At 38.6% G+C, this 26,962-nt stretch overlaps 1 protein-coding gene across 3 annotated transcripts in view; it reads right to left on the bottom strand.

Annotated features, from left to right (window-relative positions):
* The window catches only part of CRB1 (crumbs cell polarity complex component 1), a 289,562-nt gene that overhangs the window by 117,257 nt on the left and 145,343 nt on the right, over positions 1-26,962 (bottom strand). For all 3 annotated transcript variants that reach the window (XM_057531778.1, XM_057531784.1, XM_057531788.1), the window contains 4 exons: positions 19,515-20,096; positions 8,712-8,907; positions 5,921-6,060; positions 437-619 (listed from right to left, as the gene is read on the bottom strand). In XM_057531778.1, coding sequence (XP_057387761.1) covers positions 437-619; positions 5,921-6,060; positions 8,712-8,907; positions 19,515-20,096 — 1,101 coding nt within the window. The remainder of the gene's footprint in view (positions 1-436; positions 620-5,920; positions 6,061-8,711; positions 8,908-19,514; positions 20,097-26,962) is intronic.

Raw genomic sequence — 26,962 nt, 5'->3', positions numbered from 1 at the left:
TTTAGCTATAGAATAGTTGATTACTTGAGACTAGATAATTTTTCTGTGTAAATATAAGTACGTTAACTTATTTAAGCAAATTTGAATAACATAAAATGTAACATCATTATAAAATTTCATGACATAAAAATTCCAACATTTTCTGTTTATAAGGTGAAGAATTTGAGTCAGCTTCTAATTCCCAGGATAATGTATACAAGTATTTCCCCTTTCTTACACCTCTGCTATCCCTATTTTTAACATTTTTCTCATGATCTAAGGAATTACTACAATATGTGAAATGAGGTATTTTTCAGGCCCACAAGGGGGACCCTTTGCACCACAGCAACAGAGGTTATACGGCACAGATCTCACTGCTCATCCACCATTTGGTTGAATGCGTGATCTGCCATCAAACGCTAGAAAGTCAAGGCATCTCCCCAGCCCTGGGCCTCACCTGTGAGTCCAGGTGGACAGATGCAGATGTAACCTAAGGCTTCGGGGCGGCCGGACAGAGACAGCAGCTGGGCAAGGCGCCCATGCCCTTCCCCTGAAGACAGCTCCACGCATTCACCATCAGACTGGCAGGGGCTACTACTGCATCCGTCGATGTCGGTCTCACACTGGGCCCCCGTGTATCCTGCGGGATAAACGTTCAGAGAAGCTGCTGAGTCAAAGCCCCTCAACCACAGAGTATGCGCCTGACCGGAGGCTGGCCACTGTGCTGGCAGCAGTTAACAAGGTGCTGGGCCTCCCTCAAGGAGCTGGCAAGGGATCTGGTAAGAGAGGCTTCCACGAACATGAGTAATAGTAACAATGGAGTCACTCCTATAATATCGATCAGTGCTTTTAATAAAGATTGGATGAACAAGGAACTTCAGGATAACCTTGATCTAACCTGGACATTTTAACTAGACTCCAATTCCTCAAATATTCCAGTTGTTTGAATGTTAAGCAAGAAAAAAAAATGATATATTTTTCCAAAGAATAGCTGTAAAGTCAGCAGGATCTACATAGCCAACCCTAAATTCTTCTCTTAAAACTCAAAGTAAAGGTAAATGATTGCTTCTTAACACTCAGTGAGACAATAAAAAATTGATTTGTATTTGAATGGATTTAGCTGGGTCATTTTGTTAGGGACAAGAATAAAAACAATAAAACATGAATGATTTAGTACTTTATAAAACATTTTAATATTAAATATAAAAGAAAGTCCCTACCAGAACTATTCCTCTGGTTTTACATACATATGCACCTGTTAAAACTATATATGTATATATTTATTGTGTGTGTGTTAACATAACTAGAATTGTACTGCACGCATCCTTCTGCAACTTGCTTTTTGAACTCCCTTGCACGGTCTATCCATGTTAAATTTACAATCCAGAGTTGTAAAAGTTATAAATCAAATCATGCTATTTCTTTTTTTTTTTTTAAACATCTTTATTGAAGTATAATTGCCTTACAATGGTGTGTTAGCTTCTGCTTTATAACAAAGTGAATCAGTTATACATATACAATATGTTCCCATATCTCTTCCCTCTTGCATCTCCCTCCCTCCCACCATGCTATTTCTTTACTTTAAAACCATTCAATGGCTTCGCTTTTCACACAGAATAAAATTTAAAATCGTTAACCTGACCGGCCCTTTATTATCTGGCCCTAATCCCACCTCTGCATTCCTGTCCCTAGAATGTTTTCTACCCCAGGGCCTTTATAACATTGTTCCCTCTCCTAGAAAACCCTTCTCCAAGACTGTGCTTGGATAACTAAGTTTTCAGGCTCCATCTCTTATTACGTTCTCTTTTCCTCATGGTCAGATCTAAGTAAGATCCTTTTTTCTCTCATATACCCAATTCTTTCCTTTCATTGTCTTACAATGATTGCTACTATGTACGTACTTTTATAGTTATCTTTTAAAATTTATTTACATATATAGCTTTCATTTGTTGATGTATTTGATAGCTGTCTCCCTCAACAGACTGTAAGCTCCACAAAAGCAGGGACTTTTTTTATTCTCCACTCCAGGACAGAGCAACACCTGAGTAGTAGGCCTTCAATCAATGTCTGAATGAGATTCAAATAGTTCTAATCAACAATTTAGATGATAATCCTAGCTTAGCAGATAAACTAGAGAATTGATGAACTCTTAATAAGCAGATAATGAGAATATGATGTGATCGCTTATTTTGTAATTTTAATAAAAACCTGAATGGGGCCCTATGTCAAATCGTAAGCACAACATAAATTCTGTTGCTCAACAATATAATAATTTTGTCACATTTGACCCCTGGGGTCTTTGTCAGCAGTCTGAAGAAGAAACTTAGAGTCGAAAAGGAAACTAAAAGCACATGTCAGATCAAGGTCCCACAATCCTTGGTAGTGACCCTCCCCCAGAACCCTCAGTCTTTTATGCCTGAATGTCTACTTTTTAAGTGCTTCTATTTCATACTTAAGGATCTACAAATATTCACTAAATAATGGTTGTCACAAAACCATTATAAAAACTTGTTGTGCTACAGTTGACTTACTAAAGAAAGTTCTGACTATTTTCAATTTTCTTCTCATTCTAAGTTTGAAGACTCATACACAGGACAGGTTAGGAAGTAATTTAGAACCTTCATAAGTCCTTTCTGGCTTTCCGGCTCATGCATTGTCTTATTCTTATCCTGAACATTAGGAAGGTTCTGATTTATAGTCTTACCAGTCCTGTCCCCACCACTGGGGCCCTGTGGGGATTCTGTTTGCTGTACCCTTTAACCACATATATAAATAGATTCCTCCAATCAAGGCTACATTCAATAGATTTAACACGTTTTCCTGTAAAACTCTGTACAAAGAAACAATATGATGCTGAGTCAAGACCCCAGGGTTCTTAAATTATGTTTTTAAAAAAAAAAACAAACCCAATATTTTCTGGATAACAGGAAAACTTTCAAGATAGGCATTTAAAGTGACTAACCCTTCTTGTAATTAATTACTCTTGAAATGAGGACCCTGGGCAATTCCAGCAGTGGATTCTTGCCATCGTGCTCAGTGGCAGTGGTCTCGTGATCCAAAGGAATGGTCTCCTTTTCTTAGATATGGAGTAGCTTGTAGCATTAAATCTTCTCTTTCTATATAACTGTGAGAATTGGGTACAAAGACATTCTGAGTTTTGTCTTTAGGCAAAATCACCATCCATCCAGCGGCCCAAGAAACTCAGAACTGTCCTAAATCGGTGTCCCTTTCTCAATCCCCACATCATTTCTACCTCCTAAAGTGCTCTCATGGCCATCCATCCCCTCATCTCCACCCTCACCAGTATGGTCTTTGTTCTGACCAGTTGGCTCATCTCTTACTTAAATTATTGCAGAACTCTCACCAGATTCCCTGCCTTCAGCCTTATTTCTCTCAATCACCTTCCACTAAAGTGCCAGAGAGCTCTTTTTAAATTAACAGGTCAGATTATGTTACTTCTCTGCCCCGTAGTTTGCAGGGCAGACAAACAGCACTGTGATCCGGCTTCAGTCTCATCTTGCTCCCCAGCCCCATCTCTCTACCCTCAGCCCTGCGTAGTCCAGCATTTTAAACAATCACTCAAAGTTCCACAATTGGACATGCTCTTTTCCATGTGTGCCTGCTGCCCTTTCTTCTTTCCCTCTTCTTTTTCTTCCTCTCTTCTATCCTTAAATAAGTAATGAGCTGCTACGTGCTGGCCATAGGGTCTAGAATGGCCAATCTCCTAATCTTAGTATCTAGTTGACATTTATCGAGTGCTCCCTATGGTCTAGGCTGAGCTGGGAGCTCCTTCTCTATTGCTGGAATTATCTCCACAACAACACTATGAGGTAGATATTATTATCATCATCTCTGCTTTATCTGTCGATGAGGACACCGAGACTCAGAGCGGTAACGTGGCCAAAGTCACACGGCCAGTGGGTACATTTCTGGGATATGCTTAGTGATCTTTCAAGTTGTCTAAAATGGTGCCTCCTTGGTCAAGCCATCCCTGAACTTCTTCTCTCCTTAATCCCTTTTACAGAATTTAACAGAGCTTCTTATTGTACCCAAAATTGTACTGTACACATTTTTTTCACACTGTATCCCAGATAGAATTTAAGCTCCCTGGAAGGAGGAACGCAGTCTTTTTGATGGCCCAGATGCCTCACATGAGGAATCATGGCCCTGAAGTCCACGTGGCTTGAACGTACGGAGCACATACTGGTCTTTTTTTCCAACAGACCGTTATTGGAGTATAATTGCTTCACAACACCATGTTAGTTTCTGTGCCCAAAGGCTGTGTAATGGGGCCAGGCAGCTGAGAGGAGCGGCCTGAAAAAGGACCAGGACTGGCTTTGCTGTGCAACATGCTGGTCTTCTTTTAGGCCGCTCCTCTCAGCTGCCTGGCCCCATTACACAGCCTTTAGGGCACAGAAACCATCTCTCGTACACAATCTCCACCTCCTGGTGTACAGCTTGGGGTGTAGTAACACATGGTTGCCTTTTCTTTGAGTACCTAATATGTGCCAGGCTCTATTTTTATAATTTTACCCCTCACAACAACACTACAAGTAGTTTTTTTGTTTATCCTTCATTCGCGGATGAGAAATTTAAGAATTAAGAGGTAACTCACCCTAGTTTACTTGGTTAACAAATGGTGGACTTGTCCTGCTCCCAAGCTGTCTGCTCCATGCCCTGCTTAGGGACCGAGGTCCTGCCCAGAGTGTTGATTGAGTGTTGAGTGTTGGTTGATGACAAGAATGTGGAATAACATGTTTTGGAAAAAATTCAGTATTACAGGGCTCCTGTTGATTCAAGTGTTACATACTGTTTCCTACTGACCAGAGCCAATGACCAAAGGATAAAAATATACCCTATTCGTTATCTGGAAGTGGGAAGACACATGAGATACACAGATTTCTGAGCCACAGAAGAATTCCAAACTTCCTTTTATACTTTTATGTTTGTTTTGTTTTTACCTACAAGATGTATTTAACCAAAGCGTGTTACACGTGCCTCAGGCAATGAGATGTCTTTCCATCAGAAGCTGCTACTGACAGGACTGACCCTGGTCTCCATGCCTCCTCCCCAGCCACAGGGTCATCCTTTCCTCAGACAGTAATGTGAGTGGGGAGGAGGGGGTAGATGACCAGCCAGCTTGCAACAGCTAGATTTTAAATAATCATAAATTTATCAGTGTTTTCCAATGGATCAAGAAAGAAGGGAGACGAAATGCTCTTTCATTTCTAGCAATAAAATCCTAGTAAGAATTAGGTTAAAATATGTCAAGCAGGGTCATTGCCAAAATTAACATCAATATTTACGGGTGGCCTGTTGATTCAAGTATCACATACTGTTTCCTACTGATTCTGGTATCACCTCTACACTCAAGTCTAATTACCTTTTAAGCGTAATTTTTAGTTATGGTTTATGTGTGTGTAACTTGTATTGTCTTTTACGTTATAAAGGGCTAGGAGAATACACCCATTTCTGGAATATCATTCTATACCCTTTATGGGGACCATTATGATCACACTGACTGACTCCATGAATTATAACACAAGCACTTGGGATTTTAATAGTGTTTCATGTGTTTTAATATATTCTAGGCGTCAAGGAAAACATCTTGGAGGAAAAGGAAGCATCTTCCAGTGAATTTTACTCCACGAAGACCATGCTGAAATCGACCCTTCTATTGACTTTTTTTTTCCTCTGTGTTTTCTTCCAGAAGATTCTGATGATTGGGCAGCTTGGTAACCTACTTCAGACAATGCATAGTGTAGCAGTAGATATGTTTGAGCACTGAAGAATACAATTAAATTAAACAATGATAACTAGAAGAAAGAGTTGATTTTAAACCTTTAGCAACAAGAATTTTTAGTTTCTATTTGCTATAAGCGATTTGTTTCTATTCTAAGCAAAAAAAAAAAAAAATGGTGGAAGATATTTTGTCACTTACCAGGCCAGCAGTGACAAGTGTAATTGTCAGCACTGTCCTCACATGTAGCATTATTGTGACAGGGTTTTGACCAACATGGAGGCATCAAGGTCTCACAATGTGTCCCTGTGAATCCACTACCCATGCAGTTACAGCTGTACCTGGAGAGTAAAATGAAATTGTCACATCAACTCTTGGTCATATTGAGATTAAATATTGTTATCCTGTCTCTTCACTTGTCTGTCAACCCCAGACCCATGGCATGGTTTTAATACTTATCAAAAACCTTGAGGAATCATCTCTATAAGCCTGAAAGCATTATGCATTTCCATATTAATAGCTTTTTATCTTTAAAATTTTACAGTACAGTTTTCAATCAAAATTATTTGGAAACCATGATTGTATACTTCAATTTCCTCACCCATAAATTGAAGATAATAGTACCTTTGTGACAGAGTTGTTGGCATAATTAAATGTGCATATAAAGAATGGACACGGCCTGCCAAAGGGCAGAAAATACTGAATAAAACTACTGAATAGTACCAAATAAAGTTGTTAATACTGTGAAGCAGTATAGACTGATTTATATCATCAAGGCACTTTTTTTATATAGAGAGCCCAGAAAGAGGTCCCTTATGAAAAATGAAACAATAAATTATGAAAAAAAAGGAAAAATTCTCATTATATAAATTGTGACTTATGTTTTCTTATTTTCAGAGTACAAGAATATTTTAGTCTTGCTATTTGTAATCATTCACTGATTAAGTGGGATTACTTGATAGACCTAAAATACAAATCTGTTGGGGAGAGTTGTTCACTTTATCAAGAATAGGCTTTCAATTTAGACGGTCTCTCCTTGAGGATCTAGTATCACAAAAACATGGGCTTACACACTCAGCTTAGATAAAATGAGTGTCTGGGGGGAGGGATACCTAGTATTGTATAAAGCGTAACAGTCCTGTTCACCACGGCTGTGTGTCTATTTACCACCAACACAGATATTAAGATTTCACTAAGGAATCTTAAATATTAGCAAATATAAGTGACTACAATTTTTATACATAATTTTGCTAGCTAGAAATCCTCTATTCACTATTCCATTTACTTAATTAAAAATACCTACTACAAATCTACTATGTGTAAGACATTGGAGACAAGAGCCCTGTGGTCACGGCTGGCTAGTGGACCTCAATTCACGGAATCAGTCTCCATCTGAATCTTCCTTTGTCTGCAAGAACCTTTCACGGGGTACAGTTTCTGACTTTCCCACACTCCTCATAGCAAATGTGTTAATTTTTTGCTGTGGGAAAATGAAGTCAGGTTGTAACTGCTGACCTTGCAATGATCTCAAAATTTAGGTCACAAGAGAGATGTGGATACAGTAGAAAAACTATCCATGGCACACATGCAGGTGAAGAGAGGAAAGCTGGCAGGTCCAGCCTTGCTCTGTTTGCATTTCCACAGGCATTACAAGCGTTGTGTGCCTTCTGTTCTGATGCTTTCTGGAAACAGTGAAGCATGGCTGGGAGAGCATCCTCCTTTTGTCTGGAGCGCTTGTGTGGAAACTGCCTTTCTGGTCTATGTGTTGCCCAGTTACCTGTCTCCAGGCGTGAAGATTCATGCCACTGGAGAATCATTTGGGTGTAACTGCAAGTCACAGGCAAGACGCGGAGAATGGTTATAGTTTACAAAAAAAATGTTCTACCACTTTGCTCTATTTAAAATCACATTATTTTCCTGGGTATATATGAAGCACACGTGCCTTTTATTACTGCCCTTTTGAGTCTGATTCACTTTAAAATTCAGATTTGGGATAAATTATATCTTCTTTATTAAATAAAGGAAAGTTCAATTCTAGGCCTCCTTTTTCAAAGAATTAACTGTGTGAATTTGTGGGGGGGGGGTGGGGGGGGTGACCTAACTTCCCTGAACTTTAGACTCCTTATTGTAAAGGGGGAGCTTTAGTGCCCATCTTGCCGTCCACTGAGCCACTGAAGGATCTGTCAAGGCAATATTAAATGCTAATGCTGTTAAAACTTGTGTTTAATAACTCGATGCTTGTGGTTTAAATAAGTATTAGAAAGTTCTTTCAAAAATATTTATATGAATTCAACTACTATTACCCAAATTTATTATATGCATCATATTAAGGTGTAATTTATTGTTTTATTTTTGTTTTTGTTTTTACTGAAAAGCCAATGATAGACTCTAATTTGGAACAGAATTACATGGCTACTTCTCATCGTTCTGCTGTCTTCAAAGTATTCACCCAATTCTCCAAACACCTAGAAATTCAAGATATAATTAATTTAATATCAACGCCCTTTCCAACACTGTTTATATAAAATTCCTAAAGGATTTATTTTTCACCACTTGATTTATATGCTTGTTATTTTATAAATACAATCTTATATTCACATATAGCTTTGTTTTTCCATCTACAAAAGATATGGAAGGTAGATTCCATTTGTTTTTCTAGTTTTGTTTTTCCATCTACAAAAGATACAGAAGGTAGATTCCATTTGTTTCATGGATTTGGAAGGCTGGCGCTTTTCTGTAACAGAACTAGTTCAAGACTACTACAAGAATGACTTGGAAAATGCTCCCTCTTGAGACAGATGGCGTCCAAACGTTGCATTATTTTAATAAAATGTGAATGTTACAACTTTTTTATATTTAAAGTATAAAAAGCAATCTGCACATTTTAAGCCAGCGATGTGAGATCTCCAAATTCACCAGAATGACTGGTGCCATAGCTTCTGGTCAGTGAGTTCGCTCCAAGCCAATGACCCAAACGTAGGAGAAAACGTACCTGTTGGCTCCATCCACGCACAGCCCCCCATGGAGACACGGCCCACTGGCACACTCATCAGTGCTGAGCTCACAGCCATCACCCAGGAGGCCAGGGGCACAGTCACAGAAACGGGCCTCCACAGCATTCTGACAGGTTGCACCACTGACGCAGGGCTGGGACCGACATTCATCAACTTCCAATTCACAGTTTACACCTTTTAAAAAAGTCGGCACAGAAAAAAAAGGCAAAGTTTTAGCAAAGCGTTAATATTTTCGCTCTTTGGCAATGCTTTACTTAGCAAGGCTCTTGTGAAACGTGATGTTGCCCCAAATAATTTTCCTCCTTAATTGTAATTGATATTAACTTTCTGGCATGCGTGTGGGACGTTCACAAAGCAGAGCAGCTGTCACTTACAAAGAACTATTGCATACAACAGCTCGTGGCTTTTTGGTCCGAGGACACAAATCATTCTTAGGACAAAGTAATTGTTTACCGTACTTTTGTTGGAAGCCTGAAGGGGACCGGCCAATGTCTTTAGATTATTTTTAATAGGCGTCATATTGAACAGTGGGTAAAAGCTCAGACTCCAAAGCCAAACGGCCTGGGTTGGGATCTTGGCACAGCCTCTTTTAGCTGTGTGACCTTGGGAAAGTTCCTTAACCTTTCCTTACATCAGTTTCTCCACCTGAAAAATGGGACCAATAGTTGTAATTACCCCATAGGATAATTATTACAATTACAGTGTGTTCTAAAGTGTTTATGATAGTACCTGGTGTATACTAAGTGTTTGCTAGAGAAAAAAAAAGTACTTGTTCTTTCCACAAAATTTATTGTACAAATATGATGTGCAATTCTTTCCTTAAGTGCCCCTTATGCACAGAAATATTTACATTTTCTATAGTGTTGTAAAATGCTGCTTTTAAATAGAAAATCAATTTGTGACTTAAACTCATTGTAATTAGTGGTATTATTAGAAGCTACTTCATTTTAAGGTAACATTACATTTTTTAAAAATCTGTATTTACCCCCTTGCCCAAATAGTAGGTGAAGATTATTTTCTAAGCAAACCAAGTTTAAAATTTACAAAAATGGTCACACTTAGATAGCAAACTACCCTACTGAATCTGCCAAAACAGTATCTGATACACAGTCATCAAATTTTCACATAGGTTTTAAAAGACACAAAAGGGGGGCTACCTATATTTGCCCATCCTTATTCCTGTGCCTATGACCCAGGGTAATAAATTATGTATTAAAATGATATTGAGGAGTTTTCAAATAACTCAGAGGTTTTTAGTAGTTTGATTGATATTGTGCCCTCTTTCCTGATAGGAAATACAATAGGATATTCTAACACCACCTGCCGTTTACAACTGTGACTAGATTCTACAAATGCGGAAGTGAAAAGAGACGCCAGCATATTAAATTTGGTTGTTTTCTGAGAGGAAAAAGAACTTAAATTTTATATCACTAAAGATGGAAAGTTGTGGAAGAGTATTTGTTGCAGGTAAACGGCCTGCCATTTGAGGCTATTTCTCACCCGGTCTGTGAATGAGATTTTCCATATCTGTTTCCATTGGTATCAGTAAGGGCAAGAGAAAGAGCACTGAACTGTCCGGTGGAGTCCTGTGTCTCACTCTGTCTCTGAAACAGCTTTTCAGCAATGTTTTCGTATCTTTTTTTCTGCCATGTAAAATAACACAATAACAGATACCTCTTTTTTAAATACTTTCTAAGAATATATGAAAGATAAAAATGATACACTAGTTTTTAAAAGTTTTATATAATTATTTTTTAAACACATGTAGCAACTTAAACTATAATGTGTTAGCACGCCGTTAAAATGACACTGATCAATCAGGACTAAGAGAGAACTCTGCCCACCCCGAAAGGATCCATCCCTGTGGGCTTCTGGGGTGCTCTCTGAGCAGACGGCAACTGGCACTCATTACGCAGCTACCATGTGCACATGCAGGGTGAGGTGATTTCACATGTGTGCTTTTATTCCATCCCAACACATTTAAGGTACACTGACTTGCCTGTGTTCCATAGCTAGTAAGTGACAGTGTCTCTGCCATCCCTGTCTCCTCCTAGTCAATCCACCTCTCCATAATACCTTTGGATTATGTCCTTTGGTATTTTAGTCATCTATATTTGCTGAAAACTATTAACATATAAAGCCAAACCAGTGGTTTAAAACTTGTTAACACTTTCCTAAATTTTATTCCATAATTCAAATAAAATTCATATATTCATCTGTTATACACCCAGGTTATTTCCTAATGCTTAAGAAATACATTATAAACCATTATTTTAAATACTGCAGCTCCATTTATAACAATGTCGTTCAAATGCTTTAGCTTTAAAGTGATCCTGATGCATGTATAAGAACGTGTTTCAATAACTTAAATACAGTTTCAGTTCAAACAACTATTTACTTTGGATTTATTTGATTTGTTTGTATTACTCTTAATATTACTTAACAATGTGATTCTTACTGCAGCTTTTCACTGCTACGGATGTGGAAAAAAAAAAGAGATTTGGCCTATGTCTGCGTGATGCCAAAATGGCTGGGTGAAAAGTGTTCAGTACAGTCAGTCATCCAGATGTTTTTGTTTTTCCAGATGCTTGGCTTCATAGGTAAAACATCTGGAAAACTAACTATGATTTTCAGTTGTCATTTGGATGTTTACTGTTACCTGCATGCAGCCATTAAGTTTAGACAGTTAACTGACCTTCAAAAACATACCTACACAGTGTGGTCCAGTCTATCTGGAAACATTTTTTTCATGACTAGTGTTACTATGTATGGTGTCATGTCGTTACAACTCTAGGTAGCAGTAGAAATTGAATGCAGTTACACTGAGTAGCACTTCTGTGGCTGATTGTCTAATAAATGGAAAATTCATAACTGTCAAACTCTGTCACAAAATTCATCCAGGAACCCAACCAATCTGTTGGAACTGGTTTATAATTCTGTATGAAACAAAAGGAAAACTCCCTGCGCACCCTGCTCATAGCTGGGAAGGCACTAAGAGGAGGAGTCGGAGAGAGACAGAGTTTAGGTTGGAGCACGCCATCCATAACTACTGCCTAAACCACAAGCCCATCATCAGAGCAAACACGACGGGAGACACATCACCCCTTTCTAAAACATCTCTGCCGTCCTTCCCCCTTGCATTCAGCTCACTGCTATTCATACAATAATGACAATAAGTGTAGCCAGAGGACAAAAGCCTCAGCTCTACATCCCGGAAGTGGTGCAGCCCTGCTCTGCTCATGGCCCACTTTTTCTCTCGAGCGTTTCCTGACTCTGAGCGGATCTTCCTTTGTGCTTCCTCTGCACTCTGTTCAGAGAGAGATTGTAATTTTTGTTTACACTCCTCCTCCCTGAATAAATTTTGCCTTAGTCATCTTTATATTTCCACAGTCCGGCACAGTGTCCAGTGCCTTGCAAGGCTGTGATAAATATTTGCTGAGCAAATAGCATTCGTTATTTTGTGCACTCATTCAACAAACATTTGTCAAAAGCCAGAAACTACATTTCTTCATAAAAACTATTTCAAATGGCTCTAGTCCTGAGCAAAGGCCTGAACAGTGTTTAATTGCCTTTACATGACACCACCAAAAGTTGGTCAATTTAATAATTAAGAGCATATAGAAAAACAACCATTTTCCTTTGATAAAATAAAGATACAGCCTGTGAAATTCAGAATTTCTCTTTAGGCTGTTATATATTATTTTCCTTTGAGGTTTGAAAGATGATTGTTATGGGTATATTACATGGTGAGTAAAATTTGAGATATCTAGGTAGGTGCTCACAGAATCAGTATTTAAGTGTTATTTAAACTGGTGTCATATATTGAGTATGTTTATATAAATATGGACTATTTATTAAAAATTATTCCCGGTAAATTGATGTAAGTTATCAAGTTTTATGTCTTAATTTTATAATCAGGATTATACTTTCAGTAAAAAAAACTTTCAATAGTAACGATAATAATATTATTTCTCATGAAATAAGCTTATATTTTATAATATATAATACTTTTATTTTTCCCAGATTATTTTCATGACCATTAAGTTACCCACTTGATTCATCATAGATGCTTCAAAGTGCTTTAGTTGATCAAAAATACATTTAGGCATGATGGAACATCAAGAATAGGTTCTAATCTCCACACTGACTGAAATTCAAAATATGCCTTTAATAAATGCCACTGTAATTGCAGTGTCAGAGTTAGCTACCTCTTAGAATCAGAATGGGTGAGGACTACTGGAGAAAGCTCAGAGAAGAACATGAAGAATTATCAAAAAAAAAAAAAGCTCTGATAGGAAATTTTAAATGAGTAACCGTCATGTGATGCAGAGAAGTAGGGTAAGTTTCAGGTGTGGATGTGAAAGACGCTGCATGACGATATGGTTGATCTAAACTTCTAAGGAAGCCTGCATGGTTGCTAGAAATATCGTGAAGGATAGACCCGTGCCGAATAATCTGGACATCCCGCCAGAGGGCAGAAGAGAGCAGGCCGGGGAAGGTGTGCTCTCATTTCGTTTGCGTGATCCGTGATCCTTCAGTGTTCATTTCTGTCCTAAATTTTAAAGGAAAAAAGGTGCTATTGTGATACTTCTCTTTCACTCTTTCCTCTCAAATAATAGTCCATTTACTTGGATTATTGTATTACTCTCCATTGGGCACCCTAATTCTACCTTAACCTCTCCCTTCAGCATATCCTCAATATAATAAGCAAAGACATTTTGTTAAAATGCAAGTCAAGGGACTTCCCTGGTGGTCCAGTGGTAAAGAGGCCACCTTACAATGCAGGGGACGGGGGTTCGATCCCTGGTCGGGGAACTAGGATCTTGGGGAACTAGGATACCATATGCTATGGGGCAACTAAGCCCATGTGCCACAACTACTGAGCTTGTGTGCCTCAACTAGAGCCCATGAGCCACAAACTACAGGGTCCACGCACTCTGGAACCCGTGCACCACAACTACAGAGCCCACACGCCCTGGAGCCTGCGTGCCACGACTAGAGAGAAGCCCGTGCACCACAACTAGAGAGAAGCCCATGCACCACAACGGAAGATCCCGCATGCCTCAACGAAGATCCTACATACTGCAACTAAGACCCAACGCAGCCAAAAATAAATTAAATAAATAAAATGCGAGTCAAACCATTTCAGTTTTCTGCTCAAAACTCTCCAACAAGTTTGGGATTAACAGATACTCATTATTATATATAAAATAGATAAACAACAAGGACCTATTGTATAGCACAGGGAACTATATTCAATATCTTATAATCACCTATAATGGAAAAGAAACCAATTCACTTTCTTGTACACCTGAACCTAACACAACATTTAAATCAACTATACTTCAACAAAAATTAAAAAAAAAACAACAAAAAAAAAACCTCTCCAACAACTTCCCATCTCACGTAGAGGAAGAGCCAAAGTCAGTACCGTGACCTATAAGTCTCAGTAATCTGACCCTATTATGTCTCCTCCTTGTCCACTCCACTCCAATCACATAGATCTCATTGCTGCTTCTCCAACATTCCAAGGACTCTGCCTCAGGGCCTTTGCATCTGCTGTTCCTCTTCCAGGGGTGCTATTCCACAAGGCACTTGCCCGACTCCCTTCCTCACCTCCCTAGAACTTTATTCTCCTGTCAACTTCTCAGTGAGGCCTTCCCTGGTCATTCTACCTAAAGTTTAATCCCTAATTCCCTCTTTTTTTGTTTTACATTTTTCCACTGAGTTTATCACCACCTACCCTACTACATATTTTTACCTACCTATTACTTATTTTATACATGTCTATCTCTTCCTTCTTAAATGTAAGGGGACTTTTTCATCACTTTTCTTATTATATTTACAGAAACAAAACAATGCCTGACACATTGCAGGGACTCAATATATACATATGTGCTTGTTCACTAAATTAATGACTGAATGAATTCAACAAATATTTATTTTTACCCATATCATTTATCTGGAACTGTTTCCAGTAATAAATAGTATATATACATATGTATATACTGTATATATAAAATAAATATATAAGTATGTAAAATAAAATACATAAAATAAAATATAAGTATATTAAAATATACATATAACTACTTTGTGTTGACTCTTTTTCCTCATCTCATAAAGCTTGTGAAATAAGAATCAAGGATGCCACATGAGAATCCATGTAATTGTCTACATCGGTGGTTCTCAAAGTGTGGTCCCCAAACTAGCAGCACCGCCTGGGAACTTGCTATACATGCAGCTCTTGGACCCCACCTCAGAGCTACTGAATCGGAAACTGTACTTTAATAGTGAGTCTGTTGCATGCTAAAGTTTGAGAACCACTGGTAGGGATTATAAATTCATTAAGCTGGAAATGGCAATTGAACTTTTAATGCATTCTCATTTTCGTATTAGGGATTTCAAGTTTTTTGTTGGTAAAATAAGTTTGGAAATATTCCGGCTTTGATAAATGTCAGCGAGTCTTCTTCCTAGGGATGGTACACCTACTCTTCCCTTACATGCCTATACCCCTCTTCCAGGCCTGGTCCTCATGTCTTACACCTGGTCTTGCAATGGCTTTCTAACTAGTCTCCATGTGCTAACTGGTCTCCGTATACTAAGACATTTTCTTGAATATAAAGTGAATTTCTTCATATATTTTTGTTTCTGAAATAGAGATGGATCTTACAGTCGATAAGTACATTTAATATAGTGTTTTTTCTTATTTCCCAAAAGATTATTTTTATACCAAAGATCTGTTTTACAGTTGAGGAACTAAGATATTTTCCTATACTGTTTTGCTTCACCGTGCATCCAACTAGCCTTCCCCCTGCCCTCCTGTAGCTCTATTTTTCTCATGCTGCAGGCATTTTAACGTGAAAAATGTTCATTAGTCAATCGGGCTAATTCTAACGAAGACTTCAATTACAGAATGATCCATTGCAAGCCCTTGAACTAAAATCAGTCACATGCTCAAAGTTAATATTCTTTTCATTAAAAAGAGTTGGCCGCTGTTCGCTTTCAGCTGAAACGGAGTTTTTGCTTATGCAGCGCAGATTCCCGCCAGCACCTTGAGCGCCTCTCGGAGCCCGCTGCTGTAGCTCATGAATCACCCGGGAGGAGGGCGCAGAGCAGAGGAGCCCCGCAGGGTGAACCCTCTCTCCAAGTGCTACCACTCTTTCCTCTCCTGCCTCCCTGTCTTTGAAAATTTATTGCGTTTTCTGGCTGTGCTGCTCAGAGGAACGCGGGCTTTTTCCTGTAAGCCGGGTTCTTTATGATCACTCTAAATTTGGACATGGCCCGCGACAGCTCGGGCCTGTGATATAGTTTCCGGGATGCGTCAGGAGGGCCGGGGCGAGCCGGAGCGTCTGCGAACCGGTGCTGAGGGCCGAGGGCTTCCTTCTGTCCTTTTCAGCTCCAGCTTTTTTCCCTGATTCTATAGACCTTCTTTGGGTTTCTCATTAATTGACCTGGGCTGCCATGAACACTGGCAACCACAGGACAGCGCCAAAAAAACAAGCTTCCTTGAGGGTCTAAAGGTTGGGACCGTGCAAGAAAATTTTCCAGTTAGGTTCACATAAACTTAATTTCTGGCTCCCATCCTGGCTAGAACCATCAGCTAAATGTGGTTCTCGGGAGGCAGAAACGAGCACCTCTGGCTCAGAGCTCCGTGGGGAGTTGCTCCTGTGCAGTCAGACCTGAGAACCACGGAGGAGATCCCAGACGCGGGCTACGTCACTGTGGGAGGAGACTGGTGATCAAGCCTAAACCACACCTATCTGAACAAGCTTACCCAGCTAATAATAGACCTGGTTCTTACTGCCTTCTGAGTCGTTCACTGAAATGCTGTTTGCAGGTAAGTTGTTAAGTATGTCTCTTGAAAAGCTGAAATAATAAAACGTAGCTGATTTCTTGGAAAACAAAAGGAGAACATATTTAAATAGGGAACAACACCTTTATATCAGGGTTTGGGCAAGGGCAGTGTCCTCACTGTGGACTTTGCGTGTTTTAGTGAGGAAAAGGCATTGGTTCTTATTAGGCCCAGCAGGGATATGATGAAGCCACAGGATACATTAATTTACTGCACAGTGAAATGCCTTATGATGGAGTTTTACTACATTTCACATTTGGAACACACCTTTGACATCTTTTATGCCTAAGTTTAAACCACTTAAAAGATTCATTACAATCCAATTAAATTAAAATGTAAACGTAAAAACACGTAGACTGTAAAACAATTTTTCAAGCTGTGTTTCTGCAATTATAAGACTGTTTCAGAAAACTGTAGTTAAAATGGCTGAAACATTTGATCTCACATCTATTCCTTTTAGTCACCATTCAGGATATTGTATTAGGAGCAGGAAACCGAAGATATTATCTTAATAAACTATAGTGGTTTTTAAATGTGACCTTTATAAACAGAAGCAATTCCAAACCAGCCCTACAAAAATTTACTTCTCATTTTTATTCAAAAATTAATAAAATTGATTTTGGTGGTGAGCACACTGCAGTGTATACAAAAGTAGAAATATAATGCTGTTTGTATGAAACATATAATGTTACAACGGCACCTCAATAAAAAAAATACTTTAAAAACTTAATAATTGAAATCAATTGCTATAACTCAATTAAAAGAATGGATATGATAGTATGGCATATTAACAAGGGGTTTTTTCATGTAGAAGTACTGTTTTATAAGCTCCTTTAGTATGCCCCATAACTTTTAGCATAGTATTGGTAATTCAAAGGCACTCAACAAAATAATTTTCCACTTGACACAAGCATTCTACCACCATAAAGTATGCATAAAGTAAAAGAGAAAGTAAAATCTAGTTTAATATCTATTTATTATACATCAGTTTCATTACTAGGAAGGGTGCCCAGAAAGAAAAGGAAGAATTAATTAGAACAATTCACTAACAGTTTATTAAGCCACCATTATTCACTGTGCTGAGTACTACTCTTTTTAATTCACTAACTTAATATAATAAATACCCCCAAAGTATTGATGAATTAAAGAACAAATATAAGAAATGACTTCTTTCAAAACTAACACTTTAGTGGGAGGACACAAAAACACAGATATCTGAAGAAGAGGACAGAATACAGGAAGTTCTTTAATAGAGGTGCAAACTACTATGGAAGTAATAAATAATCATAATTACTACATAGCTACTAGTAAGTCAGAAATACTTCTTGAGCTGGGTGGTGAACTGAGGATTGAAAGTAAAGAAGAACTTCACAGAGTAGATATTGTGAATCGAGGAAGGGCCTTCCAGAAGGATGGAAGCCACTAGAATAAGGAGTGAAGATGCCTTGAGGAAATAGAATGCTTTGGTGGAATGGTGGGTGGAGATATGACCAATAAGTAAGGGACAAATTACGGAGGGTTTTTAGTGAGACATTAAAATTGGTCTCTATGTAGTGGGGAGCTCTCAAGGCCCTTCAGAAGGGAACAACATAGCCAGGTCTATTTTAGAAGGATTATTTTGGAGGCATTGTTCAGAACCAGTTGGGGAAGATAAGAGTACATTCTGGAGAATGTACTGTGCTTCACACAAGAGATCTGACGGCATGAGGCAAGGCACTGGTAACAGAGTGGATGAGCTTAATTTGGGAGACCTCCTGGATGTCTAAACAACAGAATTTGAAGATTAGCTGTCGGTGAAGGTCAAGGGAGAGGGAGCAAATTTTATATCAGAGCCACTAGGGATATGTCTACTTTGTAAAATAGACATTTCTAGAATCTGTAATATTAGCAAAATGATCCTGGAGGGTTCTGGTACAAATTTTGAAGGGGAATATTTTTTAAATAATTATATTGCTTAGCATACTTGGAAAAAGAATGACAAGACCAAGAAGTAAGTGTCAAAGGGTTGGGAAAACGCAAGTTGAAAGCCAAATACCCCAGGAGGCTACAAAAGTGGCATGAACTAAGGGAAAAAGAGGCATAACAGGAGAATGATGTCACAGAGCTAGTAGTTAGGAAGCCCGGGAAAGTGGTGAGCAGACGTTAGAACGAACGTGAGAAAGCAAAGACCCCTTACAGTAGATGGAAAATCCACGGAGTAAAACGGTGTAAGGAAGAGGGCTGGCATGAAAAACTGACCTAAATGGGCAGTTGACTCAGGAGAATGGCGGAAGGGGGGAGGAATGGAGACTGAGCGTGAGGATAATGAACAGCACGTAGCCTTGGAATGAATGAGCTGCTTGTTACTCTATTACTAAATCAACATCAGCAGAAACTTTGTGAATAGGTATGAGGGACTATTACTTGCTATTTCCAAGAGATTCAACAAGAAGTGGCTTCTTTATGAGTAAACTCATGACTTATCTCATCCACCATGCTCCGTCAGCCTTGCTATCCTTGGTGTGTTTATCACACTTCGACACTAGAAACCCATCTACTCATATCCATCCTGTGGCCTGCCCCCACCAGGCTGCGGTGGCAGGAGAGGGCACATGTTAGGTTAGCTAGGACGAAGGGCATCTGCTCTGCCGGGGAGCCTGTACTGCCCTGACCCGGAAGGCTAGGTCCTGCAGAGCCCACTAATTCTAGGCTGAATCTATGTTTTAAACAATGCAGGACTCCATTTAAAACAACGACAGTGACAGTACACAAATGCTTAGGCTCAGTGGATTTTTAGTAGTTTAGGAAGCTTTCTATCTGTTGATGAGTTCCTGTCAAGGCCATTTTCATAAGCAGTTGGATGGGACATAATAGGTCACTTCTGCTTCTGTCACATTAAAGAGAATGCTAATTACATCATCTGGGATTCGAGTGGAATCACACTTACCGGAGTAATCATGGGGACAGATGCAAGTGTACCGTCCTATCTCGTTGAGGCACGTGGCCTCGTTCTTGCAGGGCTCTGACACACACTCGTCCACTTCCAAGTCGCAGTGCCTGCCTTGATAGCCTGGGACACAGAAGCAGGAGTAGCCATTGATTCCGTCCTGGCACACAGCACCGTTGTGGCAGGGGCTGGACGCACACTCATCGTGGTCCAGCTCACAGAATCTTCCGGCATATCCAGCAGGGCAGATGCACACAGGGTGCACAGGGTCCTGATGGCAAAAGCCTCCGTGTTGGCAGGAGTTGGTGCCGCAGGGAGCAATGGCCGTGTTACAGGTGGTCCCACTGTACCCAGGAGGACATCTGCACAGAACCCTCCTCTCTCCTGGGGCGCTCACACAAGTGGCATTTCCTGGACAGGGACTGGAGAAGCAAGGGTCTTTCTCATGGTCACAGTCTTTGTCCAAATTAATGGCCGTGCCTGAACAATGGCAACTGCTGTCTTTGGAAAAATCCTTGCATGTAGAATCGTTTTGGCAAGAAGTTGAGAGGCACTTGGTGTCATTTTTATTGCAAAAGGAATCTACAAGGAAATAAAAAATATCCGGATGAAGCTTACAAATAAATGGTGGACAATAAATTAAAGAAGTTCCTTCTTTCTGTTCTTCATGCATCTCAAAGAAACTCAATGAAATACATAAATGACTGCATTCTGGTGATGAATTTGTCAAATGATGTCTAATAATGACTTTTGTCATTAATGATGATTTGTCATTTTTTTTCATATACCTGCTAATAAGAAACAAAAATGGCTGGTTTCAGATTCTTTGCTTCTCCTGCATTTTCCTTTCTCAGGTATAAGTGCTGTTGAGCAATGGGGTGAATTGTTAAATTGTCCCATAAATCCCAAATTTTGAAATTCACATTCTCTCATGGAGAATTTTGGGGGTATACTGGGAGATGAGATACAAAATTGTCTCTGAATATACGAACTGAAACTAATATTTGAATGAATACTATACTTTGGCTTATGACTGTTTATCACAATCACCATTTATGCTCTAAAAAGAAAAGCATAGAAAAGTAAAAATATAAAAATAAAAGAAAATACCAACTATTTGTGGAAGGTCTACTCTCTGTACCAAGCATGTCAGGTGTTTCACAGATATTATTTATAATCCTCACAGCAACACAATATTGTGTACATCTTACAGATGACAGATTAAGTCCCACCGCAAGGAAGCAGATGCTATAAAGTTTATGAACTTTCAATTTTCTGAAAGCGTCTCTGTTCTAGGGATACATTTTAAAAATTCTAATTGGAATGATAACCTGCAAGAAAGCAAAAATTCTATGATTCTTTTCCAAATTCATTGGCTATCTGCATGTGTACAAAGTTTCCCTGAATCTACACACATTATGATCACAGAGAATCTTTATGATTTGGCAACTCAATTGCATCAGCTCACAAAACACTGTCTTTTGCATGTGGATTCATCTAATACATCATTCTCTTATTTTTACTTCCTGTCTCACAATATTACTCACTAATGTAATAGTGGGTAAGAGTACAGGCTTATAATTTTAAAAATTACAAAATGTATAGTTTGCTCTTATGAGACATAAATCAACTACTTTCAGAAGAAAATAGCATGTAAACTTTGGTAAATATGTATAATGATAAATTTCTTTCCTCTCTTCCTGCAGAAAGAGAAGTTTTTTTTTTTTTAACATCTTTATTGGAGTATAATTGCTTTACAATGGTGTGTTAGATTCTGCTGTATAACAAAGTGAATCAGCTATATGTACACATATATCCCCATATCCCCTCCCTCTTGCATCTCCCTCCCACCCTCCCTATCCCACCCCTCTAGGTGGTCACAAAGCACTGAGCTGATCTCCCTGTTCTATGCAGCTGCTTCCCACTAGCTATCTGTTTTACATTTGGTAGTGTATATATGTCCATGCCACTCTCTCACTTCGTCCCAGCTTACCCTTCCCCATCCCCGTCTCCTCAAGTCCATTCTCTACGTCTGCGTCTTTATTCCTGTCCTACCCCTAGGTTCTTCAGAACCATTTTTTTTTTTTAGATTCCATATATATGCATTAGCATACGGTATTTGTTTTTCTCTTTGTGACTTACTTCACTCTGTATGATAGACTCTAGGTCCATCTACCTCACTACAAATACCTCCATTTCATTTCTTTTTATGGCTGAGTAATATTCCATTGTATATATGTGCCACATCTTCTTTATCCATTCATCTGTTGATGGACACTTAGGTAGCTTCCATGTCCTGGCTATTGTAAATAGAGCTGCAATGAACATTGTGGTACATGACTCTTTTTGAATTATGGTTTTCTCAGGGTATATGCCCAGTAGTGGGATTGCTGGGTTATATGGTAGTTCTATTTTTAGTTTTTTAAGGACCCTCCATACTGTTCTCCATAGTGGCTGTATCAATTTACATTCCCACCAACAGTGCAAGAGGGTTCCCTTTTCTCCACACCCTTTCCAAAATTTATTGTTTGTAGATTTTTTGATGATGGCCATTCTGACTGGTGTGAGGTGATACCTCACTGTAGTTTTGATTTGCATTTCTCTAATGATTAGTGATGTTGAGCATCCTTTCATGTGTTTGTTGGCAATCTGTATATCTTCTTTGGATAAATGTCTATTTAGGTCTTCTGCCCATTTTTGGATTGGGTTGTTTGTTTTTTTGATATTGAGCTGCATGAGCTGCTTGTAAATTTTGGAGATTAATCTTTTGTCAGTTGCTTCATTTGCAAATATTTTCTCCCATTCTGAGGGTTGTCTTTTCATCTTATTTATGTTTTCCTTTGCTGTGCAAAAGCTTTTAAGTTTCACTAGGTTCCATTTGTTTATTTTTGTTTTTATTTCCATTTCTCTAGGAGGTGGGTCAAAAAGAATCTTGCTGTGATTTACGTCATAGAGTGTTCTGCCTATGTTTTCCTCTAAGAGTTTTATAGTGTCTGGCCTTACATTTAGGTCTTTAATCCATTTTGAGTTTAGAGAAGTTGTTCTTTTTAATGTGGTCTGGCCACCAACTGGGTGATTAGAAGATGGAGAACATAATGATTGACTGGTTCATCACACAAGAGTGAGAAGATTTTCACAATTATCTTCCATGGAGTCTTTCTGGCAACTGACAGTTTTCCTCCAGTGCCTGAGCACAGAAGGTTAACATATGCTTATATGTTATCAGGAGGGTTGACCTGAGAGCAAACCTTTTCTAGTCCCTATGGAAAAACTCAACTAATTATCCTTTCATCCTTTTACTATAGTTTTTTTTTTTCAGGTACTGGTTTTCCAATCACATCTTCAAATGTATGACTGGCTTCTAGTTGTTCGTGTCTTAGCTACAATGTCACTTCCTGAGAAAAGCTTTCTCTGAACTCCTTTTCTAAACCTTTATTGTTTTGCTTTCTAATACATATGAAATGTTCTTATTTCTTTGTGTACATGTTTGTTTTCTGTTTTCCTCATTACAATCTTAGCTCCATGGAGGAAAGGGGAAGACCTTGTTTCTGGTATTTCCTGGGTCTATAACATTACCTGTCACATTGTAGGTACTCAGTACATATTTATTGGAAGAAAGGGGAGAAATGTCACCACAGAAACATGGAAGGAGGAGTGCTGTGCGATCACAGGGCCCAGGGCAAATGTACCAGGGAAAACCTCACTGAAGAAAAGGTACTTGAGATGTCTTTTTAAATGAATGCAAGTAAAGGAAGGGTATTATTTTCAGAAGAAAGAAAAAAAAACATGAGAGGTACTGGCATTCTCTGCCAATAGTATGAAAAGTATGAGGGTGTATGGCAGAGAATAGGGAGGAAAAATGAAGAGATATTTAATAGTTCAAACATTTGGGAGTACTTAAAGTTCTTGTGTCCAAACTGAAAAAAGACAATCAAATATTACAAGTCTGCTCTCTTAACTTCCACCATCAAGGGCCTATTATGAAATTATGTTTTTGATTTTGTTCTGTTTTGTTTCATTTTGCTAGTGGTAATGGTGATGGTTTTTTCCTTCCTTCAAAAATCAAGAATCTTCATTTAAGCCATGAATTGAAGCATTTGTGTGGAAAAACACACAGCAAAGAAATTAGCATTTATATCCAAGGCCCTTACAGTGCAATTTTAAAAATAAATTTCTAACAACATTTGTGTAAACGTTTTACAGATGTAAAACTAAGTTTTATAAGGAATAAGTTATTTGCACAGTGTCATAGAGAGGTGGGATTTGAACCTCTGGTTTGTCTGATTCCAAAGTCCATTTTTTTTTACTGCATTATTTTAGAAGTTAGGATAATTCGGATAGAGTTTCCTACTTAACCATGGTGATATTCACATAACTCTTACTTCTGCTGCCTTCCAAACCCCATGAAAGACCTAAAGGAATGGCAAATAAGCACAATGAAAAATGCTCAACATCATTGGGGAAACAGAAATTTAAAACAGTATGACTACACACCCATTTGAACGGCTAAATGACAAAGATTGACAATACCAAGTGTTGGGAATGTGGAGAAAATGGAACTCTCCTTCATGCCCTCTTTATTATAACTGATCTTTCTTGTCTATGTATTAATAATTGTATTAGTCTTTCAAATAATGGACTTTGACTTTGTAGAGTTTGTTTATACTATCTTTTCTGCCCTATATATTTCCGCTTTTGCCTTATTTTCTTAATTTTTCTTTCTTTGGATTTAACTTGCTGTTTACTTTTTCAGATTTTTTCTAATTTATTTAGTTAAGACTAAAATTTTTTTCTCTAAAAACACAGATTTACTGTGTTTCTTACAATTTCTTTTCATTATATTCAAAATGTTTTCTAATTTCCATTGTGAGTTCTTCTTTGCCCCATGGAAAATCTACAAGAATCAATTAGATCAAGTTTGTTAATTGTGTTATTTAGAGCTTCTATAGCAGTACTCATTTTTTTCTACTTTTTCCCTCTGTTGAGATTGATGCATTAAAATCTCCCATAGTGATTATAAATTTTCTATTTCTCTTTTTAGTTCTGACAATTTTCACTTTTATATTCTGAAGCAATGTTCTTATGTTCATATAAATTCCGAATTGTTACATCATCCTGCTGGTTTGACCCCAGTATATTCATAAAATATCCTTTTTTGTCCTTAATAATGCATCATACCTTAAAAGACTACTTTTATCATTATTAATATTGCTATATCAGTTACATACATTGCCGGGGGAAATTCAAAATGGTGTAGCCACTTTGGAGAACAGTTTTGAAGTGTCTTATAAATTTAAACATACATTTACCATGTAACCCAGCAATCCCACACCTAGGTATTTCCCCCAAGAGAAATGAAAACATAATGCCCATACAAAAAATTGCTTGCAAAATTCTTAACAACCTTATTCATAATGTCCAACACTGGAAAAAACCCAAATGTTCATCAACTGGTAAATAAATTCTAATGTATCACATGTTGGACTACTACTGCGGAATATAAAGAAACAAATTACGGATCCACAGAATAACACGAAGGAATCTCTGAAGTATTATGCTAAGTGAGAAAGCCAGACCTGCTGTATGATTCCATTTTTATGACATTCCAGAGAAGCCACAATTGTAACACTGGAAGCAGTTCAGTGGTCACCAGGGAATGGAAGTGGTTGAAGGGACTTAATGCAAAGGGACATAAAGGAATTTTCATGGAAACATTCTGTATGGTGATTGTGCTGGTAGTTACTGATCGTATGCATTTGCCACTTAAAAGTGGTGAATTTTATTATATGTAAATTATACCTCAATAAATCAGACCCCCCCCCAAATCCTAAAATAATACAGAAAGGAATAAGTCATCATAAACTTGCAAGAGCCAAGACAGAGGTTGAGGAGGTAGACAGCCATAAATACACATACACATACACACTGGAAGTGGGCGAGTAGTACTAGTCTTAGGAAGCCAGAAAGAGCAGACACCATGCCAGCAGTGGGAGAATCCCAGAACCAGGACAGTTTATGTCACAGAACCCCAGACAGGTTCAGGAATTAGGCGTTCCAGGTACTTCTGAAATGATCGTGCAAGTGGGGCTGAAAAAAGGAAGGTTGTTTGGATAACTCATTGAAAGCAGTTAGATGCTCATAGTCCATCTCTCACACTAGGAAACTGCAAGTCCGTTTCTCCCATGAAGGCAGATTCAGAGACACTGGTGATGCAGGAGTGGCTGGGTCTGGTCTGAAGAGGGAATTAAGTGGATGTCTATACAGAATTGTGAGGCACTTCCCAACCTCATTTCCAATTCATTTCTAAAAATGCCAGAAACCAGGTTTATACTCCAAGCAGGAAACAGAGTTACTTCTCTTGGCCAGCCTGAGTGAAAATACTTTCAGATACTGATATGGGATGTCATCCATTGAAATGACCCAGCCTGATCACTCTAGAATAAATCCTAATAAGCTGGCAGACCCTAGAACATAAAGAAAGAGCTTTCAAATAGCTCTTTAATAAGAGCTATATATGAAATGTACATAAGTATATAGGGCATAGTTATCCTTTAATTATACTTTAAATTATACTCTAAAAAATAATGATAGGGCTTCCCTGGTGGCGCAGTGGTTGAGAATCTGCCTGCTAATGCAGGGGACACGGGTTCAAGCCCTGGTCTGGGAAGATCCCACATGCCACGGAGCAGCTGGGCCCGTGAGCCACAACTACTGAGCCTGCGCGTCTGGAGCCTGTGCCCCGCAACAGGAGGGGCCGCGATAGTGAAAGGCCGGCGCACCGTGATGAAGAGCGGTCCCCGCACCGCGATGAAGAGTGGCCCCCGCTTGCCGCAACTAGAGAAAGCCCTCGCGCGAACCGAAGACCCAACACAGCCAAAAAATAAATAAATAAATAAATAAAAAATAAAAAATAATGATAAATGAGCATTTTTGTATTCACTAATCAACTTAAGAAACAATAGTACTTCCTTATTATATATGAACAGATTGTATGAGATTTCCAGACCTTTGAGGAAAACCTCTAACTAAGATCAAACACAAAGACCAAAACACATATTTTTTTTTTTAAAAAGTAACTTGGAAGAGGCAAAGACAGTGTAGGGAGAGGACCAGAACTTATGTAAATTTGAGAATTATTATTTTTAAAGAGTCAAGAAAAGATATAGCAGCAATGAAACGAGTAGAAGGGTTATAAAGATAAACTTCTAGAAAACAAGAGATCTTTGAGATTAAAAATACAAGTAGCAGAAATTTAAAAATTCAGTTGAGTGATTGAAAGTTAATGCTGAGAAAAATCTCCCCCACCTCACCCCCACAAAAGAATTACCAAGAGATTGGAAATAGGAGGTAGAAAAAACAGGGAACCAGAAGATCAGTCAAGGAGGAATTTCGAAATGAGACACCAAAGAAAACGGGGAGGAGGCAAGGGGGACAAGGAGAGGAGGGGG

Source organism: Balaenoptera acutorostrata, chromosome 1, assembly GCF_949987535.1.
Source record: "Balaenoptera acutorostrata chromosome 1, mBalAcu1.1, whole genome shotgun sequence".
Taxonomy (NCBI): Eukaryota; Metazoa; Chordata; class Mammalia; order Artiodactyla; family Balaenopteridae; genus Balaenoptera; species Balaenoptera acutorostrata.
The sequence above is the reverse complement of the archived record's forward strand: the minus strand, read 5'-3'. Positions and strand labels throughout refer to the sequence as shown.